This window comes from Embiotoca jacksoni, unplaced genomic scaffold (assembly GCF_022577435.1).
Source record: "Embiotoca jacksoni isolate LCO1_2020_lvr unplaced genomic scaffold, fEmbJac1.0.p SCAF_32, whole genome shotgun sequence".
Taxonomy (NCBI): Eukaryota; Metazoa; Chordata; class Actinopteri; family Embiotocidae; genus Embiotoca; species Embiotoca jacksoni.
Genome location: NW_027185384.1, coordinates 5,378,749 through 5,396,428, shown reverse-complemented (window position 1 = coordinate 5,396,428; position 17,680 = coordinate 5,378,749). Strand labels below are relative to the sequence as shown.

General features: G+C 41.0%; 1 protein-coding gene across 5 annotated transcripts in view; it reads right to left on the bottom strand.

The window, feature by feature from the left end:
• The window catches only part of tafa5a (TAFA chemokine like family member 5a), a 137,719-nt gene that overhangs the window by 7,678 nt on the left and 112,361 nt on the right, over positions 1 to 17,680 (bottom strand). For 4 of the 5 annotated variants that reach the window (XM_069164815.1, XM_069164818.1, XM_069164817.1 and 1 more), the window contains 2 exons: positions 10,816 to 10,943; positions 2,226 to 2,434 (listed from right to left, as the gene is read on the bottom strand). In XM_069164815.1, coding sequence (XP_069020916.1) covers positions 2,426 to 2,434; positions 10,816 to 10,943 — 137 coding nt within the window. In that variant the 3' untranslated portion in view covers positions 2,226 to 2,425. The remainder of the gene's footprint in view (positions 1 to 2,225; positions 2,435 to 10,815; positions 10,944 to 17,680) is intronic. The other variant, XM_069164816.1, reaches the window with a different exon arrangement.

The window sequence follows — 17,680 nt, the reverse complement described above, 5'->3', positions numbered from 1 at the left end:
CCCTCACCAGACATCTGCTGAAATCTACAATCTCCCAGGAGCCGAAGAGGGAGAACAACATTGACACAATCATCAAAAAGGCCCAACAGAGGAAGCATATACTGTGACAGCTCAGGAACTTCATCCTGCCATCACTAATCCAGTTTACATTACATTAATCGAGTGTTTTATCTGGACACCCATCACAGTCTGGTTTGGATCGGCCACCAAACAGGGCATGAACAGACCACAATGGACAGTCAAGTCGGCAGAAAGGATTATTGGTGCCGATCTGCCGACTATCCGTGACTTGTACACTTCAAGACTAAAGAAACAAGCAGGGAAAATCACAGCAGATGCCTCACACCCAGGACACACCTGCGCCAACTTTTCCCATACGACTCTATACGCCAAAACTTACAGAAACGAGAACAGTTCTTCCCTCTCGCCACCACCCTGATGAACACTTACAGTGGGTACGGAAAGTATTCAGACCCCTTTAAATTGTCCACTCTTTGTTTCATTGAAGCCATTTGCTAAAATCAAAAAAGTTCATTTTATTTCTCATTAATGTACACTCAGCACCCCATCTTGACAGAAAAAAACAGAAATGTAGAAATTTGTGCAAATTTATTAAAAAAGAAAAACTGAAATATCACATGGTCATAAGTATTCAGACCCTTTGCTCAGTATTGAGTAGAAGCACCCTTTTGAGCTAGTACAGCCATGAGTCTTCTTGGGAATGATGCAACAAGCTTTTCACACCTGGATTTGGGGATCCTCAGCCATTCTTCCTTGCAGATCCTCTCCAGTTCCGTCAGGTTGGATGGTGAACGTTGGTGGACAGCCATTTTCAGGTCTCTCCAGAGATGCTCAATTGGGTTTAGGTCAGGGCTCTGGCTGGGCCAGTCAAGAATGGTCACAGAGTTGTTCCGAAGCCACTCCTTTGTTATTTTAGCTGTGTGCTTAGGGTCATTGTCTTGTTGGAAGGTGAACCTTCGGCCCAGTCTGAGGTCCAGAGCACTCTGGAAGAGGTTTTCTTCCAGGATATCTCTGTACTTGGCCGCATTCATCTTTCCTTCAATTGCAACCAGTCGTCCTGTCCCTGCAGCTGAAAAACACCCCCATAGCATGATGCTGCCACCACCATGTTTCACTGTTGGGATTGTATTGGGCAGGTGATGAGCAGTGCCTGGTTTTCTCCACACATACCGCTTAGAATTAACGCCAAAAAGTTCAATCTTGGTCTCATCAGACCAGAGAATCTTATTTCTCATAGTCTGGGAGTCCTTCATGTGTTTTTTGGTGATCTTTGGGTTCTTCTTTACCTCTCTCATCAAGGCTCTTCTCCCACGATTGCTCAGTTTGGCTGGACGGCCAGGTCTGGGAAGAGTTCTGGTCATCCCAAACTTCTTCCATTTAAGGATTATGGAGGCCACTGTGCTCTTAGGAACCTTGATTGCTGCAGAAATTATTTTGTAACCTTGGCCAGATCTGTGCCTTGCCACAATTCTGTCTCTGAGCTCCTTGGACAGTTCCTTCGACCTCATGATTTTCATTTGCTCTGACATGCACTGTGAGCTGTAAGGTCTTATATAGACAGGTGTGTGCCTTTCCTAATCAAGTCCAATCAGTTTAATTAAACACAGCTGGACTCCAATGAAGGAGTAGAACCATCTCAAGGAGGATCAGAAGAAATGGACAGCATGTGAGTTAAATATGAGTGTCACAGCAAAGGGTCTGAATACTTATGACCATGTGATATTTCAGTTTTTCTTTTTTAATAAATTTGCACAAATTTCTACATTTCTGTTTTTTCTGTCAAGATGGGGTGCTGAGTGTACATTAATGAGAAATAAAATGAACTTTTTTGATTTTAGCAAATAGCTGCAATGAAACAAAGAGTGAAAAATTTAACGGGGTCTGAATACTTTCCGTACCCACTGTATATATCAGCTACCTGTTGTTGTCATGGCAGTCACGTGTCATATAAAAGCTGCACACAAACAAGCACACATGCATCTACTGTATATAATCATTGACGATATATAACGTACTTTATTCTTTACCCATCTAATATCAATTTCAGCACACATACATCTCATGTAAATATATTGAGAGACATGAGACACATTTCTTGCACGTGTTCACATACTTGGCCAATAACAGTTCATTTCAAGTCAATTTAGTCACAAATCAAAGGTTTTCCCGAAGGAAGATCGAGATTAGGCAGCTTTGTGTTGTACCTTGCTGCCTCCATGAGGCCCTTGGTGCTCTGTAGCTGCTTGTGTTGCTTGATGCCTTTGCGGGACCAGGGTATGGGTGGAGCTGTTGTGATGGTGATGGTAGAGGTGGTGGAGGTGTTGGTAGGTGGATTTTGGCTGTCTGTCAAGGGGTCATCAATGCTCTCCATAGTGCAAGAGTGTCGAGGGGGACTCTTGTCGCGTCATAGAGCCTGAAGGGAGAGAGGGAGAGGGGAAGGCGGCAAAGGTTATCAAGCCCAAGGATGCAGTTTTGTTTTTCCAGATTTAGACACAGTCACACCAGCACCACCGCCACCATTTTCAGAATTTTTCTCATTAAAGTGTCTTGGACAGGTGTCTATTTGGATTTGTCGACATTTGTAGAGCAAATCCGTGCTTGTGTTTATCAAAAGGAAACTGTTCTGCGTTAAATGTGTCCTGGTGTTAACTATAGAAGTAGTGCACATAGAAGCAAAATTGAAAGAGGCTTTGTGTTTTACCCATTAATCTTATTTAATCATTATCGTCTTGTTAAGCAGTAACCTGAAATGAAATGTCAATAAATAATTCATGCATCATCAATTCATTTATAATTAATTATTTTGAAGTCATTTGTAATGTTCTTATACTATTCATTATTTAACATTATAAGCCATATAAGCATGCCTTATTGAAGTTTCATATCGTATTCTATGATGTCCTTTGGCCCTGGCAGCAGCGCGGCTCTAAAAAAGTTAATGCTGCTCAGTTGTCCCCCAGTTTGTTCTAGATTGAAATATCTCAACATCTATTGGAGGAATTCCCATACAATTTGGTGCAGACTTTCATGGTCCCCAGATGATGGTAACTGGTGATTGTGGTGAACCACTGACTTGATCCTGTAGCGCCACCTGCAGGTAAGATTTTTCACATTTTAAAGAGTGTGTAGTAAATATCAAACCGAGTGGATTGGGAGTAAATTTTGCAGACATTCATGGTCCCCAGATGATGGCGCCTCTGGCATTTTCTTTAGCACTATCATCAGGCAAGTTTGTCTCAAATCAGCAGCAAAACTAATCACAATCCCATTAGCTTCATCTTTAATAATTGTTCAGTGCTTATTAGCAAATATTAGCACATTAGTGCTATACTAAGCTGTAAACATTATTCCTGGTGCTGGTGTGGCTGTATACTCTTTTGCGTACATCACCGTTCAGTAAAAAACAAGATTTCAAAGTTTTCAGACATGATTGTTTCTTATATTGATTGAGAACACTGTCTTCTTCTCTACCACTTTAGCTAAATAATACGATTGAAAACCCAAAGGAATTTCTTTGAAAATGCATTGTCCCACAGCTCAGAACAAGCCTGTTTTTCTTCCTTCATAGACTGAAATGTAATCATTTTTGGAAGCACTTTTTTTCTGAGAACATAACAAATGTACTGCAATTGGCTTGGGTGTCAGGATGCACTTGTTTTATCCTTTGCATGTGTGCATTTGTTTGTGCTTGTATGTTGGAATACATTTTCATTTCTTGTAACTTTTAGCTGCTCACACATAAACACAAGCTAGTTATAAATCCTTGCTTTTATGAAATCGATGTCTTTTTTTCAATGCCACATGGAAATAGCTGAATGTCTGGAATGGAGCAATGTTGACACTTGGGCTGAATTACAAGCAGGGACTCTGCTAGACAGCAGAGTCTACACTGCTCACTTAGTAGATCAATCCAACAAGCTCTTAGGCTGTTGATAGGAACTTTGAAAGATAGACTTTCTCGATCTTCAACTCAATTCCTCTCGCTTCTCTCGCCCCTAACAGTTCCAATATCATTCAAAAAAAATGGAGGACTTCGTTTTCCTTCAAAGGCGAAGCGATGTGCTGACTTGGCTCCCTCTAGAAGGAAGCTGGCAGACGCAGCTAATGGTTAGCAGCAACAGGGTCTCTTTCTCTTTCTCCCTTTTCTCTCGGCCTGTCTGGGGTGGCCAAGCAGCTGTCTTCTTAGTGGTGATTCTGTTCAACCCACTGTTGGATGTGCCTAGAGGGCCCAGAGGGATCAATTACCAAGGCCGGGTACCGACCCAGAACCACAAGGAGGTGGGGGGAGGGGCATGGTGATGGTGGTGGTGTGTGTGTGTGTGTGTGTGTGTGGGGGGGGGGGGGGGGGTCCCATCAGGCTGAGCCTGAGCAGGATCCACAGAGAGATGGAAAGGAAGTGATGGAGGGGGGTTGGTGTTGGGGAATGGTGGGAGGGGGGGGGGGGGGGGGGGGGGGGGCTCAGCACTTGCTTACAAACCCCAATTGAAGGAGCTTTTTCATACTCGGCCGCACAACGTGCCGTCACTGGAAGAGGAATAAATGCGTAAATGTTCTGGAAGCTTACAGGCAGACACAGACATGGCCTGGAGATTGTTTAGTGCAAACTGCCCACTTTGTAGAAAAATATGTTTACGTGTCGACGAAAACAGTCTTCATCTCCATGCATATGAATACACAGAAGGATATGAAGAATTGTGCACGCCCTCCCCTCCCACATGCAGAGCTCCTACAAATTGTATAAAATATGCAAATGTATACGCATGAGCTCATATTATCAAATATTCCAATATTCTCTCTTCACTTGTAGAGGTAGCACTGTGGATACTCCTCCTTTCTCTCTGTATTCTCCTGTCCTCTCCGCGGTGAAAAAGTCTTGATTACAGTAATCACAGTCTTTCTCTCAGTAGGTGCCACTTCTGTTCATAGCACTCCGCTCACAGCCTAAATACTCCAATCAGGATCGACCTAATGGAACATATGATTAAGGCCTCGTTAGACATCTGAGGATTTTTTAGCCACTTTTGTTTTAGAACTGACGTCCACATTACGAGTCCCTGTGCCTTGCAATGTCTGAAAATGATGGTGCGTATAATACACTGTACTCTCTTGCTGTTATAATCACGTCATATCAAAAATATTGGCAATACTCTACTGGGTGCTATGTAAGCAGCGTGGCTGTCAAAAAAAGGGCTGGTCTGTTGGATTTTGTGCAATTATAACTTGAAGCTACTTTTGAAAGGAATGTCCTTTTCCATGAATTTAACAGTCACTGAAAGGCCAAACAAGAGCCACCGCTTGATGTGAATCAACTAAAAGAGACTTCATGTTTTACGATGCTTTACATTTGACTGGCTCAAATCTCTCCCTGTCTTTCAGTCGCGTTGCTCCTTTCTTCTCCTCGCGCTGCATTCCTCTTTGTTTTGAATTGTTCGTCTTATCAGGCTGTCACAAAAAGCTGCCAGATAACCTGAGGTGATTTCACTTTTCTCCTTTAACAGCGCACTCACTGTGCCTCTTTTCTCGCCGAGCTCCCCGCGTCGGCATACGCAGAGAGAGATAGCTCCTCGCGCCGTTTCATCTGCCAGTCTAAAATGGTGGAGGGCACGGTGCAGAGCATCCTCCTCTCTGGAGAGAGACAGCACTGAGCCTTTCACTCAGAGGATGTATAGGAGATGACTGCTGAGACTACATATCGTTTTGCTAAAAGGGGAGCGCCTTGCAAAGGCAGCAAACGCAGCATTTGACTGTGGTGACTGTGATAAAACGTATATTCAAAATATTCAGCGACATGGAGAGCAGAAAGGATTGTGGGAGTGGAAAGTTAACCGGAGCAGCTGTAGTGTTTCCTTTTCTGGTGATTTTCTTCAGATGATTTTTCCAGAACCAAAAGACAACATATTGTGAGGATACTGTGACTACACACACAGGTTATATTGCACTATTATAGAAAGTTCAGCTTGGGTATCATAAAAACGACCATTTTCAGCTATTTTTCAGTCAGTTTAGATGGTCAAAACTAACTTTATGAAAGGTTGGTTTATTCTCCATTCTCTGGAAAACCTTTCAATGATACAGTAGTTTGCTAAGCCGTCTTTAGTTACCGTTGAGATACCTGTCAGGCCTTTCATTCTATCACAACACATCTGTAGTTTGCAGTGATAACAGTGGCATGTTTTGCAAAGAACACAGTCCTTAGAGTACACTCAAGCTAAAACTGAATTAGTTGGTTAAAAACGTCTGTACTCCAGCAGACATTTAAACATATGAACTAAAACCAGAACCCTGTAAAAGCTTGTCAGATATCGATGTGATGGCTACATGCGTGATATCATGCTAAAAGACTAATAATACAGCTGCATGTCTCTGGAAAAACATGAACATCCTCACCAGCAGGTGATCCATGTAGAAAAGCACTGTCCTTGTCCTATATAGAGGTAGTTAACCATAGTGCTGTAATACTGTATTTGAACGCAAACTTACACAATTATTGTTTCTAACACAACTTTACCATGAAAAAAAAACAACATACTTACATATGTTCAAGCAGCACAATGGTAACAGTTTGACTTAAATGAGTTTGTATTTTCAGTATGCCTAATTTTTACTGGACAAAAGGATTTGAGGATGAGGAGAAACAGACGACTTGTCAAGCAGGAGCTGCTATATTGCTGTTGTTTTTCTAAACTATGATGTCATTGCATATAAAATCCAACATTGGAGATGTAACCCCGGTTACGTTTAAAGATTAGAAAGGTGATGTGGACCAGTATAAGAAAGAACTGGGACCGCAGGAGCTCAGGAATTGAACATCAGTAAAGAGGCACAACACAGGAATGAACCTTTCATGAACTATATTAACAACTGCAGTACAGATGGTTAAACAACAAATGACAAAATTACACCACAACAGATTATTTCATTGGCCCATCACAGTGTCAATTAAAGAAGAGCGTCTTAACCCTTTCTATGCCAGATATTGCTTTTAAGCATGGACTACATAGATGTTTCATATCTAACCAGGTCATTTTTTATTGGAACCGGAATGACGACATGACAGTTGCTTTAGGAAAAACAAATATAGGTTACTACTGCAGCTTGACAAGCCTACTTATGATTGCTAAGCTGTGTATATGGAAATTGAACCTTTGATGTTCAGGGGCATGGCTTCATGAAAAGTAATTTGCAAAAACACTTAAACATTTGGTCACATCAGTTATGTTTTGACAGATATTAGTGATAACTTTGTATCTTTACTTCCTTATGGGCAAGTTGCATATTTTGGCAAACGTAATGTTCCATGTGTTCAGATGAAACAAAAAGAAAATGATGAACATGCAGTGTATTGTCCTTCTGCATTTCATACATTTTCATTAATACAGTTAAGCGAACCCTCTCGGTGGCTCATTCATTTGAGCTTGATTTTCTGTGAGGTATTGTGTCAGCGAGAAGCCCTGATACTGAAATAAATTATGTTCTCTATACCTTCACAAGTCTACCTCTACATGACATGTGTCCTTCTCAGCTAAAAGTAACCCCACTCAAAATTTCAGTGTCAACAATAACTGATGTACATATCAATCTTCATATACTTCTTCTGGAGCGGACCTTAGAGCAATCCATATTGCATTTTTTTTTTTTTTTATTGACAAGAGCAACTATGAACTCTTCAAAGCAGGGTCAGACTAAGATAAATGCAATCAGGGAGGGAGGACAGGGCAAGGACTGAAAAAGTGATAGAAAACGGGGGAGAGAGGGAGAAAATGTGAAGAAAATATAACAAAAGTAAGTGGAAAAGACTCGAACAAATATGCAAGAAAGTTATTTTTATACAGAAGCATGTCTAATGGTGGCCGCTGAGAAGAGTGACATTCTGTAGGTTGAGGGAGGACGACCAGCATCTAATCTGTCTTGCCAAGCAAAGGTAGAGAGGAGGTCAGCGGTGTCATATTGAAAAAAAAAAATCACTCCTCTGTTTGACAATGAAAGCACAACCTCTCAAACATTCGATGAATACACGCAAACAGCCTCCTGACATTTGTCTAAAATATCCCTTTATGGGGCTATGGGGCTGAGTCAGATTGACTTGGCTTAGTCAAATGCCCCGAGGGGATATGTCTGTTTGTCAGCATTGATGTTTTCGCACAAACACCTGACAGACAGGTCGGACATGCTCACTGGACTGTGCGCAGCTAACATTCGTCCTCAGGCAGTATTGGGGTGGCTGCAGTTTGGGTTTAACCTTGAAAAGCCTCAGGAAGGGGCGATTTGTTCAACGTTAACCAGAGGGAGGCTTGGGAGTAAATGGTTTGTTTTGTTTTTGCCGGTGATTCTCCCTTGGGTCTGCAGATAACGAGAGGTTTATGTAATTTTTGCTCGGGAGAATCGGCGTTAACCTTTAATGCATTTGTGCAATTTTAGGCTCAATGTGTGGCTGAGAAGTGACATTCTAAATCTTTCTTGAGGCTCCTCAACTTGCCCGACATTAAAGTGAGCGTTCACATCAGGTCAGTCTGTCCATCAAATAAATTAATATTTTAAGAAGAATTTTAAACAATGACCCGAGTCTGCTTGTTGCCAGCTATTAAGAGTCCTTGACAGGGAAAGCTGCTGAAAGACACCCACACCCCCCCCCCCCCCCCACCCCACACACACACACACACATATACACACGGACTGGCACAGATGAGTGCGCATAGCTGTCCAGCCATTTGACTAGCTGTCACCAAGTTTAAAGTAGCCAATGAAGCAAGCAAGAAATACCTGTCACATCCCGCATATTGTCAGCATAAGCCGATGAGAGCTGCACTGACTGACTTCCTAAGCAGGATATGAAACGTACATGTAGGCCAAAGCGTACAGAGCTACCCTTTGCAGGAGAGTGGGGACACATATTCTCAGTTATGAATATGCAGATGCTGAGAGAGAACATATCAGTAAGAGCTTGTTAACACACATGCTATACTGCACATGCATCAGATCTATTTGTCTCCGAACACACAGCGACCACCATATTTGCATACTCAACAACACCCACCCACACACACGCACACCCACCCACCCACCCACCACACACACACACACACACACACACACACACACACACACACACGCACGCACACACACACACACTTATACCTGTCACATAACAAATTAAATCGTAGGTGGAATATGTAATGGCCGTCAACGCAGTGTCCACAACCAGGTTCATCTTCAGGTCATCTTTGTGACAGGGCACTGCGAGGCACACATGACTCAGAGCACAGAAAGAGCACCATCAGCTGACTGATAGCAAACCGCATATCACCTAGATTCAGCAGTCAGTCTGTGTTTCTGCGCTGTATTTATGGGTGTTTGTCATTCAGCAGGAAGGAATAAACAAATTAGTCAGCTGATGACTAAATCATGACAGATGCATTAACGATGCCCCACTGGTCCTCCCTGTTCACCCATTGACATTCACAGACAGATAGGGCAGCTGCGTTGCGTATGTGTGTGTTGCATAACCTGTTTCTCAACCGAGACCTCTTTAATTACGACAGTATAGACGCGGCGCATGCAGGCGGAAGAGCAACAGTGTTTACGTCTCTTGTAAAGTGGAGTAGGGGATGCGGGGCTGGAGGCGGGGTGTGGAGAACGGGCCGGTGAGTGAACGGGCCAGTAAAAGCGGTGGCTCCCCATCTGCTGACGTCATTAACATCAAGATTGTCCCTAATTCAAGCTAATTGCTGGCATTGAGGAAGTAAACAAAGCGTAGAGTTGGCGGAAATGAAGGAGGGCAGGACATATTTTCATAGGTTTGTGAATGGTTTTCCACTGTTATCAATATACTTGTGGCTGACAGTGTAAAAGTTGGCACAAAGTACACTATGGCAATAGTTCGAAGTGGTGCTTGAATATCCATGTGAGGCAGGACCACATGATTTTTGCTAAACCGTAGCTAATAGGGGCACAAGTAACAGGGATGGTGACTTCAATTTTCTGTCATCACCCGAGATTCTTCGAAGTTGCACTCATCAATATTTGTATTTTAACAATTATCCATGTCCAGGTGTTTAGCATCATAGGAGCCTAATAAAATTAGCATTTAACTGATGAACATACTGTAGTGGAGCAGATCAAGAACCACACTGTTTTTCCCAAGGATTTGGTGGAGATCAAAACAGAGCTACAAGAGAGAATAGATAGCTAGATAGATAGCTAGATAGATAGCTAGATAGATAGGTAGATAGATAGATAGATAGATAGATAGATAGATAGATAGATAGATAGATACTTTATTTATTTATTTCCGCTATAGCAGCATTATAGATACAATATAGATATTTGGCATGTGGTCAAATAATACTGTTTTGTCAGTATTACATCATCATGAGACGACCAGGCTGAGAGTGAATGAAATGGGACGACAGGCGTGAAACGTGGCGTATTTGCTTCATTTTATTTCTGTGATGAAAACCATTGACACGTTTATGTGCGACATGTTAAAAGGTTTGAGCCAAATAAAGTATGCAGCCGAAAACAGTGTTTAAAATAGTTTTCATAGTATACATATGCCAGTAGGTCACAGCTTTTTTTGGGAGCCAATGCTCACAAATGTTCTTATCCTCTATAATGGCTTAGCTTGTCAAAATGCCCCCCCTCACAGTTTTGCCCCCCCCCCCCAAAAAAAAAAAAAGGTTTAATCACTTTTGTTTCATGAAAGACAATTACATTAAATATGTCCTTAGTTTGGATTTAAACTACAGTTGTTTTTTGACTGGTTTATGAGGCCCAAAAGAAAGAACCTGAACTCACCGTAGTGGTTTTGACTCGGCCTCCGGGCTGTGTACAAGTCCAGCCAGATTTATTGACTAACAGGTCACAGCCTTCGTCCTCCAAACATGGCACCATCTCACACCACTGCTTTTTCCGAACAATACCAGCTGCAGAGGAAGACACAAAGAGAGAAAGAACGATTAGAAGGGTGAGAGGAAAAAACAGGAGAAATAAACAGATGAAGAGAAATGATAGAGAGAAGTGGATGCAGAGATGTGACGATTAAAATAGAGAGTGGGTTTGGGGATGACAGATGGGAGAAGACAGATATGGGCGAAGATATAACACGATTGAAAAATGATGGAAAAGAGGAGAAAATGTGTAGAAATACATATGAATGGAGTGAAAAAAGATGGAGAGATGCAGAGGGGTGGGTTGAAAGAGAGATGAGATATGCCAGTAGATGAAGAGCAATGAAGTAAAGAGACAATTGAGAGGTATGAGAGTATACGATGACAGTGAGAGATGAGGGAAAGATGCGGCGAATCAGACAGATGGAGAGAAATGGAGGGAGCTGAGATCAGTTGGGTAAATAAAATCAAACATCTCAAATGATCGTTAGAAGGTTTTACAGCCCCCTTGCCTTCTGCGACCTTTCAAGCAGGAGGATATATTTTGTAAACCCTGCACTTACATCAACAGGAATATAAATAAATAAAATAATCATATGTCGAATACAGTATGAACAATCCGGGACATCCGATGCATTTCACAATATTTTGTGCTTTAATTTGTACACTGTTTGTCTCAACCTGCTCTGCGATATTGAAGCTCCAGACTATATTTCCAGGAAAAGCCCCAGGCTTCAACCTAATACTTACTAGTACTAGTACTGTAATCTTCACTTACAGACTGAGACATAACGACAACGCTGATAAATATAGGAGCAACTAAACTGTGTTCTTGTTAATTCAGACAAAGTGATGTGGGAGCTGCAGTATGATCTTTCACTAATGTTTTTAGGCTTTTTTTTTTGGCAGATAATCTGCTGGGTTTTTTGTTCTTGTGCAGTTTTCTCCCCACATTTTGTGTCCCAAAAAGTACCAGTACTATTACTCTTTGTTTTTGCCTCAATGCCAATCCACATTGTTGGTGTCAGGAAGATGCATACAGCCATTTGAGTCCTCCAGCATACCTATACGGCTTCTTTTCATGGAACAGCAATAAGCTTGTGCACTGAACTTTGTTCTGTAGATCCTTGTCTCACTGCGGGCATTGTGCATGACATTTTGTTAGGTTGAACCTGAAACCGTAACGGCATTGTCTTTGCCTTTGTGCCTTTACCATGTATGAAACACTACAGGGCTTTTAATTTGAAATGAGGGTTTTTAATTTGAAATGGATACAGGAAGCAATGGCATTTGGTCAAACAATGGCATAGACACTGTCTGTGATTGGTTGTTGCAATGTGGGAATGTTAAGATTAGGGTTAGGATTAGATTTAAGGACCACTTTACTGACAATTAATTCACAGCAGTGTAGAGTTTAGAGTTTATGTCCCTCCAGCTGATCCAATCGAGCGCCAGTTCACACTTAGTCAGTAATAGACATTTGCGTTGATAGGACTGGCCCAGCTGTTGCTGTCCAGCAACAAAAAGGTTCAAGTATGTAGGGAATTTGTTTTCAATGTCTTTTAAAACTTTGATTAACTGATTTTGTTTATGTGATCAGTTAGAACAAAATACATACATTTCTACCTATTTGTGTTAAAGAGTAAAAATGAAAAACCATTGGTTGGCAATAGAAAGCTAAATATAAGGAATAAATAGGTGAAGCCTGCAGCTTCTGCCAAGTGATATTACTACAAATCAGTCCACCCATGTGAACAAATACTGGAACAAAAAATGCTTTTATTTAATCAATAGTGGTAAATAACATAACACTGAAACAATGAGGGATACTTAAGCTCCTGTGATTGAGCTACGGTCATCCATCTTCTAGCCCTACTGAAGTAGCAATAGTCAGTATTCTCCAGCAGTCCATCAGTTATAGAAAATCAGACCTGATTAATGCAGTTAACTGTTTCTGCGAGGCAATGAGGCAGAAATGATTCATCAATAAGCACTGTCAAGGGATCACAAATTTGCATTAAACCTGCGGCCTTTACAAAAGTGCCTCTTCAATAACATATCAGCCCCCGACTACATTACAACAGCGAGAATGAAAGTATAACTCGAAATATGAAAATAATCTTATACCCTCTCCTATGATATTAAAGGTAGCCTGTGGAGATTTCATAAACAAACATTATTTTGTCAACAGATATAATTTTGTTCTACAGGGTTTATACAAATCATGGCTGCTGGGAGGAAATATTTAAGGGTCATTATATTGAATATGTGGTGTCATGAGATGCTTTCTTGGTATAATAAGAAACCCCTTTATAGGTATGGTGTCTGATCACAGCTCCATGTCTCAGGATGGCTCTCTATCTTCACAAATCAGAGGCCATGTTTGAAAAAGAAAAAAAAAAAGGTATTAAAGGATCAAATCTAAGCAACACATGTCTACCTGCATAGATAAATCAGAGACAGAAAAGACAAAGAGATGAACTGAGATAAAATGAGAGAGGATCAAGACAAAGTAGAGGACAAGCATGTCTAGATGACATTCTTGACCATTACACGATATAGGCAAGATAAAGGAAGAATACATAAATTTATGCTCATATTCATATGCATTTATGGATGGAAAATAGCATTATTTAATGGATAACAGTGAAACCTTGAATGAATTATAGGGCAGACATATATCATATTCTTCCACTGCATACTGGCTCTCTTATAAGACATGTGGGAATTGTGCTCCCTTCCATATCTATAAATTTGCTCTAAGGGCACCTTCAGTAGCTGTCATAACCTTGCATGTAGATCATCAGCAAGCAAGGTACTCCATACTAATATCTGGTCACCGTAAACAATATTTATATTGCAAACAATCTATGAAATATGTTTACCTTCTCAAGCAGCACATGGTCAAATAATGCAAGTGCCATGAGCACTGTATCAGCACCGTAAAAAGTAAGCTTCAAATTGACACCAATGTAAAGCATTGTTATTGTTGAGTGCATTTTGCTGACGTGCTACTTGAAGTTGAATCACTCGGCGCTACTGTAGCTTGCCTCTAGGCTAGCTGCACACAATGTTAAACTGGAATATTTTTACTTCAGGGACAAAGTTACACAAGGGGAAGAAGGCAATTTCAAATAGATCAAAAATCTGAAAACTATTAAGATTTGTCAGCATACATACATAACCCCATTCCCAAGCTATTTTCTGGCAGATACATTTCAAAACTTATTGTTGCAGTTTACCCATTGTACAGGTCATTGGTTATCCAATTCTAAACATCGAGAAATGCAAAATATCTGCCTGATCAGACAGCCCCCTTGAGTTTCCATCCCTAAGGGGTTCAGTATGCTACAGAAAATGAATCATGTTGAACAGCATCTGGAACCTCATTGCCCTGCACATTTCTGATGTGACAAGAGGGCAGGAGTGTGTGGAACTGTTGGTAACTCTCCCACACCAACATCAACTGGCCAGGTGTGCAAAGGTGAACCGTTTGAACTCTCTCAAAGACTAACTTCCATGGCTGTTTGCATGTACAAACAAGTAAAATATTGTGAATGTCTTCGAGTAAAGTTTGTCCGAAGGTGTTGCACAAGTGTTCCTCAGGAATGTTGTTATTCTCCGTCTACAGAAATAACATGCATTATAACAGCAGTGATCTCTCCCTTATGAATATTGAGGATATTATCCTGGTTGCCAACCGGGCATAAACACACCCTCCCCACTGTCAGAACATTACAACAACCTTGCCATCTATAGCCATGTGAAAAAGTAAAAACATCCCATGGATTTTTTTTTTTCCATTTGGTTTTAACGCATTAGGACACGGAAACATTTCATCCACCTTGATACAGTCCCGACAAATAAAGGTGATATAACAAAAGAAAATTATGTTTTTTTCAATAATTTTTTCAACAATAATATCCATCCCTTATCTATACCAGCCTTATCCTACACAGGGTCAAGGAGGGGAAGGAGCCTATCCCAGCTGACTTTTGGTGAAGGCAGGGTACCCCCTGGGCAGGTTGCTAGTCCATCACAGGGCCAACAGAAAGACAGACATCAATTCACACTCACGACCAATTTAAAATTACAAATTAACCTTACATACATGTCTTTGGACTGTAGGAGATATCCAGAACAAACACTGAGGACAGGTAAACTCCACACAGAAAAGCTCCTGCTGACCAGCAGGTTCGAACCCAGAACCGTCTTGCTGTGCAGCAACAGAGCTAACAACACTGTGCCGTCCTACACAAAAATATCAATACATGAAATATTCTCCTATGGAAAAAGTGAGAACACCTTTGGCGTCAGAAGCTGGTATTTCTGTCAAAACCTTTTGAAGGTGTCGAGCAAAATTGTTCACCAGTCTCGGACATTGCCTTGCTGGCCACTTTTAAATACGATATTCTTTCAGTTGCAAGATTTTTTTTCCCCCACAGCATTTTACTGGGATTCATCTGGGCTTTTATCAGGCCATTGCATAACCCTCCATTTGTGCTTTTTGAGCCATTCCTTGGATTTGCTAGTGTGCTTTGCATCATTATCCTGTTCAAGGGTCCACTTCCAATTCAACAACAGCTTTTAGGCAGATGGCCTGACGTTGTATTCAAACACTCCTTCAGATGATACAGAATTAAGAGTTGGATCAATGACTGCAAGCCGCCCAGTCCCTGAGGCAGTGAAACAACCAAAAGCCAGGATATATCCACCACCATGCTACACAGTTGTTATGAGGCATTGACAACCTTTTTTTCTGAATGCCTGAAAGAGCTCTTTAGATCTTGACATGATGACACTGTGAGGGAGTTGTTATTCATCATTGGGTCTCCCTGTCTCATCAATCCAGTCTCTCTGTCTCATCCAGTCTCCCTTGCTCATGAGGTCACTATGTCCTCTGAACTCATAGTTACCAAGGCAAGGTCTGTTACGACTATAGACGGAGACAGTGTAGAGTTCCTGGGTTCACCAAGTTTCAAGGATGAGGCAGGCACCTCTCCTTACCTGAAAATGTAAAGCATTCTATGGAACAATGTTAACTGGACCTGGGAGGGGAACTCAAAGATGGATTGCCCAGACACCTCTACCCTTGTCACTTTGTGTCTGTCCTCGATCGAGTTCTGTCAATTAACATCACTGTTTTGACACCCGAGGTGGTCTCCTTTGACTTCCTCACTCTAAATTTACGATTTCCATCACAGAAACGACACACTTCAGTAGCAAAAAGAAAAGCAGACCCTGGATTTAAATAGGACATGGTTCCACCTGTCACTCCCGAAGAAGGTTTACAACCTCCTGACACCAAATATGGAACCACTGATTCTAATTTTAGGGACTTTCAAGCTGAACTCCCAAAGTCTTACATTCAGGGAATTATTTATTTCATCTTATGTTGGTATTTTCAACAAGTGTTTCTTAAGCACACACCCCAAACACACACACTACAAATTCACTTGACTTCCAATTTTACCTTATCAAAAATACCTTTTTCATCTTTCACCATCATCACAAATGTATTTTGTATTGAGCCTTTTGTAGAGTTTGTCCTTATGTGACGTGTGAAGATGCCAAATCTCCATTTAATGTAAATCTGAAGGACACAAAATTGTTGTAAATCTGCATCTACGACCAGCACTACCTCAGCAGCTGCAAATGTAATGTAGGGGACATATGTAAAACAGGCTTTTGTAAATCAGAAAGGGAATCGAGAGCAGAAGAGAAAATTAGAGACATATTGAAAAGACACCATTCACTGAGGTGAAAGTTAAAAAAAAAAACTTGTCAGATGTAATATCTCGAGTTCTGGCAGTGTTTTAAAGAGTGTTTTTTTTTTCTTACTTTTGTTATTTAATCTATTACTTTGAATTTATCTAATGGATGTTGTCAGCAAGGTCACTCATACAATTCACTTCTGAATTACCATCCAGTCAGGTGACTATGAGCTGATGAAGATGTATAGCTGCGCTTAGTAAATATCAGTAATGAGGGAATGAGTGCTGTTCTGTGTGGGTGCAAGTGGTCTTGGGTGTTAACAAAGGTCATTTTAGACAGCAAGAACTGTAAAACAGCTCCATCGGTGATGACAGTTGAGAGATAATGTATCACAGTTGTGTCAGATGAATGATGTAGGATTTAATAATGGAGCCACACATTTCAAGTTGACATAACCGATTTCCAGTTGCTTTGAGGGATGATTAATAGAGATTTTCCCTCCTGACATTGTGATGTTATGACAACTGCCACCACAACTCAACTGTTCTGATCATAACTTTCACACTAAAACTAGGTCAGAAGGCTGCATATAATTTGAATGTTTCACTAATTATAATTAGTATGTTATATAATTTGTTAATGTTGTCTTTAAAACTTGTTTTGCTGCTCACAAGAGACCAAAAAAAAAAAAAAAAATCACAATGCATTCCTGAAATCTGTGATTATAGCCTTAATGAGCACCCTAGATATGATGTTTTATTTGTAGTCTCAGTATCCATAAAAATATAGTTTTGTGGTTAGTAACAAAAGTAACAAAACCACTGTCAATATTAATTTACATCTCGCAGTTCTCTAAAGAGGTCTACATACAATGGACTGTTTTTTTGTTTTTTTTTCCTGTGTCTTTAAGCTGTCTCTTTTGATTGGCTGTCTTTTTTGAGTGTTGCCTGCACAGGCCAACCAAAGGTTTAATATGATCTTATAGCTTTCCCTCTCCGTGCCCCGTGTTTTCCTCCACATTAAAGGTGGGACAGTGGTCTGTGTCGAGCCATGAAGAC